The sequence below is a fragment of the Ranitomeya variabilis genome, chromosome 1 (assembly GCF_051348905.1).
Source record: "Ranitomeya variabilis isolate aRanVar5 chromosome 1, aRanVar5.hap1, whole genome shotgun sequence".
In the NCBI taxonomy this organism is placed as follows: Eukaryota; Metazoa; Chordata; class Amphibia; order Anura; family Dendrobatidae; genus Ranitomeya; species Ranitomeya variabilis.
The window spans coordinates 30,860,892-30,873,879 of NC_135232.1; the positions used below are offsets into that span (position 1 = coordinate 30,860,892).

The 12,988-nt window shown below is 44.5% G+C and overlaps 1 protein-coding gene across 1 annotated transcript in view; it reads right to left on the reverse strand.

Annotated features, from left to right (window-relative positions):
• Positions 1-512: 512 nt before the first annotated feature.
• Positions 513-12,988, reverse strand: part of RAI14 (retinoic acid induced 14) — a 94,692-nt gene continuing 82,216 nt past the window's right edge. Inside the window, exons 12-19 of the mRNA XM_077281737.1 lie at positions 11,276-11,362; positions 10,808-10,862; positions 7,519-7,634; positions 4,054-5,562; positions 3,472-3,621; positions 2,884-2,949; positions 1,176-2,119; positions 513-1,127 (exon numbers count right to left, since the gene is read on the reverse strand). Of these exons, the coding sequence (XP_077137852.1) occupies positions 2,042-2,119; positions 2,884-2,949; positions 3,472-3,621; positions 4,054-5,562; positions 7,519-7,634; positions 10,808-10,862; positions 11,276-11,362 (2,061 nt within the window). The 3' untranslated portion in view covers positions 513-1,127; positions 1,176-2,041. The remainder of the gene's footprint in view (positions 1,128-1,175; positions 2,120-2,883; positions 2,950-3,471; positions 3,622-4,053; positions 5,563-7,518; positions 7,635-10,807; positions 10,863-11,275; positions 11,363-12,988) is intronic.

Consider the following 12,988-nt stretch of genomic DNA (forward strand, 5'->3'; position numbering starts at 1 on the left):
AGAACTTTAGGTAGGATCATGGAGGATCAAGAACAATTGCGGAGGAGAAGGAGCAATCAGTATCAGGCACAATCGAGGATGAGCATGCGCAATCGCTGGGGAGAAGGCGCAATCAAAGTATCAGGCACAATCGTGGAGGAGCATGCGCAATCGCGGGGGAGAAGGAGCAGTCAAAGTAGGCGCAATCGCGGGGGAGCACGTGCAATCGCGGGGGAGCAGGCGCAATCGCGGGGGAGCAGGCGCAATCAGTATCATGCACAATCGCGGGGAGCAGGCGCAATCGCGGAGGAGAAGGAGCAATAAGTATCAGGCGCAATCACGGGGGAGCAATCACGGGGGAGCAGGCGCAATCAGTATCAGGCGCAATCGTGGGGGAGCAGGCGCAATCGCTAAGAAGGCACAATCACGGGGGAGCACCCATAGCCTGATGTCATGGGTTTGGTGGATAAAAGATGAATATGCCGTTGAACACAGCCATAAATAATATAATAATAAATAATAGAACGCAGTCGATCATTTATTGGTAATTTTATTTTTTTATTATTCCTTTATTTTGCTGGAGTGGCAGACAATGCAGACATCATTATTAGGCAATAAACCCCATCATAACAAATACCTAAACTGTATATAAAATAATTTCTAACGTCTCTGGAAAGTTAGACCCATGTATATATTTTACTACTCCGATCTATAAAATTAAGCAGCAAAACATTTTTCATTTTTATTTTTTTTACAATAATCGAAACAAAAACAAACAAAAAAAAAAGCTACATAAATTTAACATATAATATTAAAAAGGTATCATTCTAAAATAATATTACTGCATAGAAAACTAAATTACTTTGCTACCTTTAACTGTTGTGGTCGGGGAGGTAAAGGGGGTTATGTATTTGGAGGAGGCGCTACAACATTTACCTGGAGACTGTTCAGCTAATGGGGGCTTAACGGAGGAAAATCAAAAGTGCTACATGTAGCAAATGGGGTTGTGGGATTTCCTACCGCTGTTTTTAGTAAAGAATCCGACCTCGGCGGTAACTGCTAATTGGTGCGGCATCTATCTACACAAATAACCAGCAATTAGTGTCCTTAACCTACTAAAACGTGATATCCCACTTTAAGCCCCACCCCTGCAGAACCAGGAACACCCATTCTAAGTTTCTGCGCATAACCCCCACCCCTGCAGAACCAGGAACACCCATTCTACGCTTATGTGCATAAGCCCCACCCCTGCAGAACCAGGAACACCAATTCTACGCTTATGTGCATAAGCCCCACCCCTGAAGAACTAGGAAAACTTTTTCTGGGCTCATCTGAATAAGCCCCCCCCTTCTATTTCAAGGGACAATCCCATGAAAAAAGGAGAGTTCGGGGGGCATGCTAAAGGAACATTTACCCTCAAGTTGCTAGAAATTATTTTCTGTTTCTTTAGTCCTATGTGTATTTTGGCAAAGATTAGTGACAAGCGGTGCCTGACACTATGGCGCCCACATAGGCTGACACTCAAGATTCCTGACCTATAAAAAACAAATCTGTAATCAATCCCCTGCTCTAGTTTTGCTACATAATTAAGCAGATTTGCATTCAATAGCCTATGGAAACTGAGTGACGATGCCTTAAAGGGCATTTTCATTTGTGACCATCATATTACCGTTTATACATAGATATAATCTACATATAAAGAGTAGTCACTTTCTAAATACATTTTATTATTTATATTTTACGGTTACAACACTGCGGAGCTTTGAAGTTCGGCCATTTTGGTGCTCACCGGCTGCAGGAGGAAATAATCGCGTCTCACACTGGTATCTGTTTAAAGGCTACTGAATGAGGACATTAGCGCTATGGGAAGCAGAAGGTTTCATCTCTTGGGTTCTGTTATAAGGAGCTAACTGACCACGATAAATACTAAAAAGTGGAACCGGCGGTTTCTTATCAAAAAAGTATAAAATAACGTCATTTTCTGATACAGAAGAACTCATAGATCTCCAGCATTAGTCATATTAGAGGCAGTGCTGTATGAGCGGGTCCTGCTCGTCTCGCGTCACATCTTCTGAGTCTGACTCTTGCACATGGTCAGGATTTGTTTTAGCACCTTCTGTACGTCTTCATCCATTTGGCCCTGGGGGTAACAGAGGAGGTTAGAAGGCGGCGATAGCACAGCTGGGGTCAGCGGGTCTGATGGCATCATCCACCACCATCATCCTCCACCAACAGCATCCTCCACCAACAGCATCAAGTCAATGTAGACGGTGACCACAAAAACGTTCTGTTACGTGAAAACCAACAAGCGGAACATGGACACAAAGCCAAAAGATGGACACCAGCAGCTGATTAATCATTTCCCCCCTTCATACATTACATTACTGATCCTGAGTTACATCCTGTATTATACCCCAGAGCTGCACTCACTATTCTGCTGGTGCAGTCACTGTGTATATACATTACATTACTGATCCTGAGTAACATCCTGTATTATACCCCAGAGCTGCACTCACTATTCTGCTGGTGCAGTCACTGTGTACATACATTACTGATCCTGAGTTACATCCTGTATTATACCCCAGAGCTGCACTCACTATTCTGCTGGTGCAGTCACTGTGTATATACATTACATTACTGATCCTGAGTTACATCCTGTATTATACCCCAGAGCTGCACTCACTATTCTGCTGGTGCAGACATTGTGTATATACATTACTGATCTGGAGTTACATCCTGTATTATACTCCAGAGCTGCACTCACTATTCTGCTGGTGCAGTCACTGTGTACATACATTACTGATCCTGAGTTACATCCTGTACTATACTCCAGAGCTGCACTCACTATTCTGCTGGTGGAGTTTCTTTCTCTCCGTATTACATGGATGGATTTGGGCCTCTTACCTGCACAGCGTAGAGCAGATGCATCCTGTAAACGGAGATGATTTCTTGGTGCTGTTTCTTGGTTTCCTAAATATATAAAATAAGTGAATTGACCTTCATTATAGTGAACCCTTAACCTTCCTGTAATCTGGCATGGCCGAGAACCCAAGTGGTGAATTATCAGAAATTCAGAACTATTGGAGGTGTAAATATAAATACACTATAGGTAAGTATGTGAACCCCTCCTAAATATGGAATTCTAGCCAAGCCCTTGCATAAACTCCGGCACTCAGCCGTGTAATCTCCATGGACAGTCATTGGGAGTGTTACGGCCATACTTACCAACGTTCTAGAATGTCATCAAGGCAGAGAACGTTTGGGACTCACAAGGGGCAGAAATCTTTCCCTACACTTGGGTGTGAAAGGGAAGCAGAGACATGGTGGGACTTCTGTTTCTGACTTCTACAGAGGCCCAAGTGTGGGACATCGGAGGATACCGGACTAAAAGTTATGGAGTACTGGAGGATATGGGTCCTTGTATAGGTGTTGGGTACCAGTGACGCTCCTCATTACATGTGAGGGCCTTTGATCAGGAGGCGCAGGACTTACCACCAGTTGGTTCTGCAGCTGCCTGATCTGCTGCTGTTGGGTTTCCAGCTGCTGGCTCTGCCGCTTGGTAGTGCTTGTGGTGAACGACAGCTGGGAAAGGCTGTTTAGTGCATCTCGGAGTTTACTCACTTCCTTCGAGAGCTCATTTATCTGGAAGATCAAGAATTCATCTTAGTAAATCTCCTTGTAGAGTCGTCACAGACAGTCATACATGGTGCAGGGTCAGAACGGCCACCAGAATACTAGAAGACCCTCTGGGAACGTGTGCGATTCACCCATTGGTGCTCCAGAAGGCAACCCCATCTGCAAGTGACCAGAGCAGACACTTACTACTGGGGTCTAGTTCTTATGGGAGAGGGGGTACGTCTTATGGCCACTGAAATATCAGTAATCAGTCTATTCATTGGGAAAGAGTGCGAGAGAAGAAAAAGAGTACGAAAGAAGACAGTGAGAAAAAATAAAAAAATAAATAAAAAGGAAGAGCGAAAGAGAGAGAGCAAACATGCGACAGATCAAGAAACCAAAAAAGTCCATAAAAAAAAAAAAAAAAAAAAATCCTATTCCTAAAACCTGTTCACCAACCTTCTTGTCTTTGTCTTCGTCCACTTTTGAGGTATTTTCCGACAACCTCTTCATCTCGGTCAGGTCCTCCTGCACTTTGCTGTGTTTTGCCCTCAGCTCTCCGAGCGTTTGTTCCTTGTTCTTTAGCTGTTCTTCTATAGAGTCTTTTTCTTCTTTTACTTGTGACAGTTCCTTCTTAACCTCCTCGTTCTCCACAGTAAATGACGCTCGTTCCTTCAGCAGATCGCTCACTTGTGTCGATAACGCGCTGATGTCATCTTCTAGAGACACTTGCCTTTCGGCTAGCAGCTGTCTTGTCACCAAGCCATCCTGGACCGTCGACTTTTCCTGCTGAAGTTCATCTTGTAAACTCTTGATTCTGGAATCTTGAGTAGTGATCTGCTCCCTCAGCTCGTTTCTCTCACCTTCCAGTTTTTCTACCGTTTGTTTGAGACGTTCCATGACTTCCACATGATCAGACACTGCCGTGTTCCCCTTCTCCTTGTCCAACTGTTGCTTCAGCTCACATACTTCTTCCAAAATTTTGGCATGCTGGGAGGCCAAATCCACCAAATCAGTCTCCACTTTCTCTTTGCTTTCTTCCACTTCCTGCAGAAGTTTCTCGTGCTCTTCCTTATGGATGAAATCTTCAGATACATCAAGCGGTGATTGCTTTGTCTTCTCAAGTTCCACCTGGGCTTCCTTGTATAACACAGACAACTCATTCACTTGGTTGATCAAGTCGTCGACGGTTTTGGTCATGTCCTCCTCCACTTGACCGTTCTCCACCGGAGACTTGGGCTCCGTCTTTCCTTCTAATTCCTTCTGCAGACTCGTAATTTCTTCCAGTAATTCTTGCTGCTTCACGTTAAGTTTGGCGTTCTCCACGTTCAATTGCTCAATCACGGCACAGTAAGATTTCTCCATCTCTTCCTGCTTTTCTACGGGCACCAAGGTGACGATCCTTTGGGTAACAACATCGATCTGGTGCCTCAAATCATTCATCTCGTTCTCCTTCCTTTCGCTTTCCGCCAGGACCTCCTGGTACTCCCTCTTCAAAACTTCAAACTCTTCCAACACCAATAAACTTTCCACACTGGTTCTCACCACTCCATCTTCTTCTTGCTCCTCTTTCGACATCCTTTTTAGATTTGGCTTGAAGGAAACGTCTTGTTTCATATCACTAGGTGATCCTCGAGACGGAATGTCTATATCCGAAGCCACCTCGGAAGTTTCCGTGCTGATGGACTCTCTAAAGCTTAACCGGATCTGCTCTTCCAAGCTCTTCCTTTTTGTTTCAGAATCTTCCAATTTCGTTTTCATGTCTTCGATGGTTTTTTCCAACAGTTTTAGCTTGTGTTCGTTGTTGACTATTTCGATCTGCGACTCGAAAGACGTATCGGAATTATCTGACATAACGGCTGGTGATTTTGCATCTTGATTTTTGGCAACGGTTTGGTTTAAGTCGGTCTGTGTGGAATGGTAGGAGTCACTGCTGATATCTGCTAATGTCCCAGTATTGGCTTTCTCCTGCAAACAATTAATAAGAAAATACAATTTATTATGGTCCAGTAGAATATTGTATCCATTGAACAAGAAGATAGAATCCTAATAATTGGGGAATATTTTTATCTAGAAAAAAAAATAGTGATTGTCCAAAGTGGAAAACTCCTTTAAGAAGGGTCCTTTAAAGAGTAACCACTGTTTATTTTTTTGTCATAGATCAATAGTACAGGTGAGATCAAGAAACCTTGTAATATAAATTTTCAGAGAATTCTGCTTCTTTCTCCTCTCGGACGAATCATTCTCAAAATTCTCAATTCACAGGTAAAATCTGTCTCCAGAAAAAAAAAAAGATTTTCCCATTACAGATGGCAGTTGGTGCTTATAAAGTTCTACGGAGGACTGTTTCAGGAGAACTTGCAGCAGAATGTCTATAGCTCCTCCCTCCATAGAATTTCAGAATCTCTCTAGCTCCTCCCTCCATAGAATTTCAGAATGTCTCTAGCTCCTCCCTCCTCCATAGAATTTCGGAATGTCTCTAGCTCCTCCCTCCTCCATAGAATTTCGGAATGTCTCTAGCTCCTCCCTCCTCCATAGAATTTCAGAATGTCTCTAGCTCCTCCCTCCTCCATAGAATTTCAGAATGTCTCTAGCTCCTCCCTGCATAGAATTTCAGAATGTCTCTAGCTCCTCCCTCCTCCATAGAATTTCAGAATGTCTCTAGCTCCTCCCTAGAATTTCAGAATGTCTCTAGCTCCTCCCTCCTCCATAGAATTTCACAATGTCTCTAGCTCCTCCCTCCTCCATAGAATTTCAGAATGTCTCTAGCTCCTCCCTCCATAGAATTTCAGAATGTCTCTAGCTCCTCCCTCCATAGAATTTCAGAATGTCTCTAGCTCCTCCCTCCATAGAACTTCAGAATGTCTCTAGCTCCTCCCTCCTCCATAGAATTTCGGAATGTCTCTAGCTCCCCCCTCCTCCATAGAATTTCAGAATGTCTCTAGCTCCTCCCTCCTCCATAGAATTTTAAAAGAACCAATGTCACTTATCTCAGAAATGAGGAAAATTTAACCCAAATTTGACAAATTTTTGCTATAAATTGAAAATGAAAGATAAATCCAGGTGGAGGAGAAAGAAGCAGATTTCTCTGATGAGCTGTATTGAAAAGCTGATTATTTTCATGCATACTACTGATTTAGGAAATAGAAGTTAAAAAGTAGATACTCTTTAATTATACGCACAATGTGTTCTCCGTTTGCGTCCCATCTGCAATCTATAGATAAACCTGGCGATAAATGTTTCATTTTCCTACAGCACACCCAGAGGTGAAATGAGGCATTACACCATGTCCATTTAGATCAGTTATATCAGTAATACAAGGCAGGGCAGGTCCTCCAAAAAGAGAGAGATGCTCTATATAAACCTCTATATAACCGCTCTCAGCCTCTGAACTATGGACGAAGACATATCAGTCGTCGGTCGAATGGTCATTACAGAAAGAGCCGTCTACTCCAACTAAAAAATTATTTGAGATAAAGAGCTACCGGACTCTTCCAGCACAGCCTATGAATAAGATTTCATGGGCCAAAATTCAACCGGTTTGAGCCCAATTTTCCCCAAGACAGATCAGGATGTCCCTTTAAATAATATAAATCCTGTTGAGTATACTGACAAATGATTAATTTACGTCATCACATGAAGTTTTACGAGCTGTACAGCAGACTACCTTTACATGCCGCACAGACTTAGTTTGAAAGGTCATTCTACAAAGGCAACGTGAAAAATTGATTCTAGGGGTCGTGTACATAGATATTTATGGATAAGATCACCCTTGGAGTCAATGTAGGGAAAGGTTGATCAAACCTACAGAATTAGGAGTCTGACTGTATGATATGGAAGTGAATGGGGAATAACTGCAATACCAGACACAGCCTGTAGCCAAGAGGGGGCGCATGCCTATGGATAATGTCCAAGTGTACAAACCTGCAATTGCTCCTGTAACTCCTTGTTTAGTAGTGTCAGAGAGACCACCTTTGCCTGCAGCTGTGAGAGCGTATCCTGGTGATCGGCCTCGGTGCTCACATCCAGGAGACTGTCTTCTAGAAAGTGAGAAGCACTGATGTGGTTACTATTACCAGCGCAGGAATAAGAGGCGACGGATTAAAGGATAGTTCTACAGATCAACCTTCAGGAGCGCACTGCTCCTCTGCCTACCGGCCTCTCGCTTGCCAGGTAGCAGTGCGCTCCTGCAGACTGACACTCTGGGCCAGCGGCACGGCTGAGTTTCCGGCCCGAGCAGCGCTTATAAGCTCTATAGCAAAGAGCTTGCAAACTTGTGCTCCTTGTCTAGGAAACCGATCACCTCTGATAGAGTGCAGAGGTGGACGGTAACCTAGGCAACAATCAAGAATCCCTCCTTCAGCAATTTCTGATGCTGGCTACTAAATGATGGACGACAACCAAGCCTTGCTTCTTCTATACTACCGATCACAGGAGTTTACCCATCATATACTGGGCAGGATTGCCCTTCAGGAGTTGGAAAAGTTGGGTAAAAACTTTGGACTGGCAGCAATAATGGTGATCACTTACCATATGGGTTCAGTAATTTTATATTTTGAGAAATTGTGATACAAAAGGAGGCTTCTTTATTTTTTTTTTAATCTTTTTTTTGCATAGAAAAAGGAGGCAATTTAATTTTATTTTTCTTATATTTTTTTTTAAATCTATTTGCAACCACAGTCCGGACTTCACATGAATACAAAGATGGGGTTGACATGGGCTATCGGCACACAGCAATTGGTGGGGAAACATAATACCCCACCCATGCCCCTCTTAAATTCAGCTCTTCTGGGAAGGACAGGAGCATCTAAATCAGTGTTTACCAAGCAGGTTTTCCATTAAATGAAGCCCAATCACATTATGCTGTCAGTGAATGAGGACAATGCTCTGTGAGCTCAACATCCAGGGCTACACACTGATGCATTGTAACAAACCAGAAGAGATCTATGCAGCTGCTGATTTATCCAGTGCAGACAATGCTCTGTGAGCCAAACATCCCGGACCCCAGACTGATACATTGTAACAATCCAGCAGAGATCCGTCCAGCTGCTGCTGATGTGTTTAGCTCACAGAGCATTGTCTGCACTGGATACATTGTATCTCGTAGCTGTGTACAGGATTATTGCCTCTGAATGGAAACAAGTGCTCTCATTCACAGACAGCAAGCAGATGTGTCGGTGAGGAATGAAAACTTGCTGTAAATCCGTCCCGGTCTAGTAGCGGTAAATGCAGCAGGGCTGTCGTAACCCGTCAGTCACATAACTCGCTCCACGGAACATGACAGGACCGGTTGGATCGCTGGTCGTAAACCGCAAAGTGACCAAAACATTGTGATCTGTTTACTCAGGTTCTCGAGTTACAGAAATCATTGTGTGCTGCCTGTAAGTAATCACAGGAGGCATCTAGGATGGGGGAGGCCGAGGACACCGCTCGTCACCCCAGGCAATGTGACAAGTAAATGTGCGATTCACCATCATCAAGGTACTACACAATAAATAATTGCATTTTTTTTCTTAGAAAGTTCATTAAATGGTCTCCTTTACCCAAGCGGTAATGGTGGATAACCTCCTAGACATGACAACTGTGGGTAGCCACCTTTATGTATGCTCTCACTACCTGTCCGAAAAATAAGTGCACCCCTTTCTCATTAACGATAAAGGAAAAAGGACATTTCAGCCACAGGATGGCCATTACTGCGTGCCTACAACTACGTGGCAGCATGATACCGCCTGCCTAACGTTTGCCAAATTTGGTCTCCATCTAAGACTTCTGAGAGGGACTTCAACACTTACTACAAACTAATATATAGTTTATGACAGTAAGCAACTGTCACATAATGAACAGGTTACCCCACACGTGTGCCCCTGTCAACACTAGGGAAGATGTCCGCAACAATCCTTGATTGGTCTAAGGGGTGATAACATGAAGAAAGGTTCCTGTAATTTCCCCCATCGCCACAGTGGTCTCTGGTGACTGTACAGTGATAGAGACGGCAGGCAGACGACGTGGTCACATGAAACTGTACAGGGGGAGGGAAGACAGTGAGAGGCTGACAAGTTGGGTGATAACATGAAGAAAGGTTCCTGTATCTTCCCCCATCATTACAGTGGTCTCTGGTGACTGTACAGTGATAGAGACGGCAGGCAGACGACGTGGTCACATGAAACTGTACAGGGGGAGTGAAGACAGTGAGAGGCTGACAAGTTGGGTGATAACATGAAGAAAGGTTCCTGTATCTTCCCTCATCACCATAATGGACACTGGTGACTGTTCAGTGATAGAGACGGCAGGCAGACGACGTGGTCACATGAAACTGTAGAGAGTGAGTGAAGACCGTGAGAGGCCGACAAGTGGGGTGATAACATGAAGAAAGGTTCCTGTAATTTCCCCCATCGCCACAGTGGTCTCTGGTGACTGTACAGTGATAGAGGCGGCAGACAGACGACGTGGTCACATGAAACTGTAGAGAGTGAGTGAAGACCGTGAGAGGCTGACAAGTGGGGTGATAACATGAAGAAAGGTTCCTGTAATTTCCCCCATCGCCACAGTGGTCTCTGGTGACTGTACAGCGATAGAGGCGGCAGACAGACTGTGACTGTAGGAGTAAATATGAAGAGAAGTCACTGTACTCTCCATTGTGGTCATATGAAACTACAGAAGGAGTGAAGACTGTGGGAGGCCAATAAATGGGGTGACAACATGAAGAAAGGTTGCTGTGTCCCATCCCTACCCCAGGGTCATTGAAGGCAGTACATATGAATGATCAGGAGTGATAACATCAAGAAAGGTTCTTATAATCCATGGGGTCACTGTGGACTGTAAACAGGAAGAGATGACAGTGACGGCTGTGATTAGGAAAGGGGTGATAACACAAAGAAAAGTTCCTGTGGCGAATTGACAAGATCACTGATGGCTGTACACAGATTAAAGATGATAGGGAGAGGGGCGATAACAAGAAGAAAAGTACATTTATTAGGGGCTATGCGGGGGTAGAGATGACAATATGTAATTGGAGAAGGGGTGATAACATGAAGAAAAGTGTCTGGATCTCCTGATCATTTCCAGAAGCCCCTAGATACTCTGACTCTAGTGCTGGGTGGTAAAGTATCACAATGAATAATCCTGTGACTACATGGTGACTCCTTGATCGCGTCCTTCTATAGAATCCTCGGGCAGACGTGCTGCCGACACATAGCAGGCCTGTGCTTCTTACCTGTGCTGTCACTCAGCCGGTCCCTGTACTCTCGCCTGTAGGGCGAATTCTCGTCCTGAGAAAACACGAGACAATAAAACACGAGTAACCCGCAGCTAAACATTTCTACAGCCATTTTCTCTGTAAAATAACATTGACATAGTGTAATCCCGAAGATTAGCGAATGTGCGGCAGGTCCATAGGCGGCACGGTTCCTCAGAGGAGCAGCGTTCCTATTGAAGCAGCCCCCCATATCTAAAGCTGACTATATACATTGGATGACGATCGGTCGGCTCCGGACCCCCACCATACACATTCCGGTGTTCTCTATGGGGAGAGAGGAGAATCATTTGCGAGCAGCTTATCTGCCCGAAGATCAAAAGTGTCGGGAGACCCCCCGTGGCCACTGCAATCAGCGGGATCGGCTGACTTATCTCGTGTGTATGGGGGCCGTTTTGAGGGGCGTTTCTGGCCTACTATATCCATTACCTTGCTGTTGTTCTCACAGAAGAAGACCTCTCCTTTGGCGGAGAGCGGGGTGGATGTCGATGACAGCGGGGAGGATAAGTCACTTAGCTGTAATGACAGACAGTTGTGTTTTGGTAAAAACTCACATACCGTCCATTCCCTGGGGTGGGGGAGGGGAAAGGGGCATTTTTGGAAATTTGCAAAAGGACAGAATCTCCAGTAAACCAATTGTACAATAATGCGCAATATAAAGCAGAATGTTCAGTCACTGCTTGAGAGAAGGTGGTGGTAGATGACCCGTCTAAATGTCCCGGCCTAAATATGAGAAGCCCCTTTTATTCTCCCAACCCTTTTGGCCCAAACTGACCAACATTCCAATATGGTTTTGCCCTTTACTTTCTCAATGGTCACTACCTTCCACAAAATCAGCACAGTCCTCCGCCGCTGCTGTAACTGTTCCCATGATCTGATTGGCTAGAGGATGTTCTATCTCCGCCTACTTCATGGCACTGCCTCTGTGACAGTCGTAACTTCACCAACATAGTCACACGGGTGATCATGATCGCTGTCTCCCGAAAGATCGTTTATGATTGGGTTTAGGAGGAAGTATTACAGGACTTCGATATTTAACTCAGGGTTTGACACCTGCCTCTGTCGTCAATCACCCGATTGAAGGCTTTCCAATAAATGCCACGTGACCAGGCACAGCGCCGTACACACTGTTGTGGCTGTGTCTGGTACTGCAGCTGAGCCCCATTTGGATTTTTACAATATATCTTATTTATAGGGAATTAAAGGGGCCGTTTCTTAAAAGGGAATCTGCCAGCAGGTTTTCCCCAAGTAATGAGAGAGCAGCATGGTGTAGGGGCCGAGACCCTGATTCCAGAAACTTTTCACTTACACAGATGTTTTTTTTTTTTTGCGGTTTCAATAAAAATCAGTGTTTTATCAGCAGAGGATTATCATTACAGGACCAGGTGCCTTGAGCCTCCTAGTCAAACCACGCCCACACCTCTGATTGGCAGCTGTCAATATATAGTACACACAAAGCTGCCAATCAGAGGTGTGGGAGCGTGGTTGGACCAGGAGGCACAAGGCGTCTAGTCCGGTAGTGAGAATCCTCTGCTGATAAAACACTGATTTTTATTGAAACTGCAAAATACAGCTCAGTAAGCGACATCTCTGGAATCGGGGTCTCAGCCCCTACATCATGCTGGTGTCAGATTACAATGCTGACAGATTCATCCTGTATGTTTTCGATACATTATTGTCCCTGCTAACAGGGCTCCGGATTAATATAGGCAGGAGAAGCACACGCTTGACCTCTGCTCCATTCATTGTCTATGGGACTGCTGGAACAAGCCAAGTACAGAGTTCCACTACATCCATCCATCCCATAGACAATGAATTGGAAGTACTTCAAGCAAATGCACCTTCACTCCATTTAAGAAGAGGAGATCCCTTTTCTTGGAATTTCTTTTCTCGGGATTTCTGATTTTGATTGTAAGAATATCCTTCTAAAGTTTCTCAATGTTGACATTAAACCAAAACAATAATGGCTTGGGACATGGATGCATGCAATACCCCTAACCCTACAATAATGGCTTGGGACACGGACGCATGCAATACCCCTAACCCTACAATAATGGCTTGGGACATGGACGCATGCAATACCCCTAACCCTACAATAATGGCTTGGGACATGGACGCATGCAATACCCCTAAAACAACCCT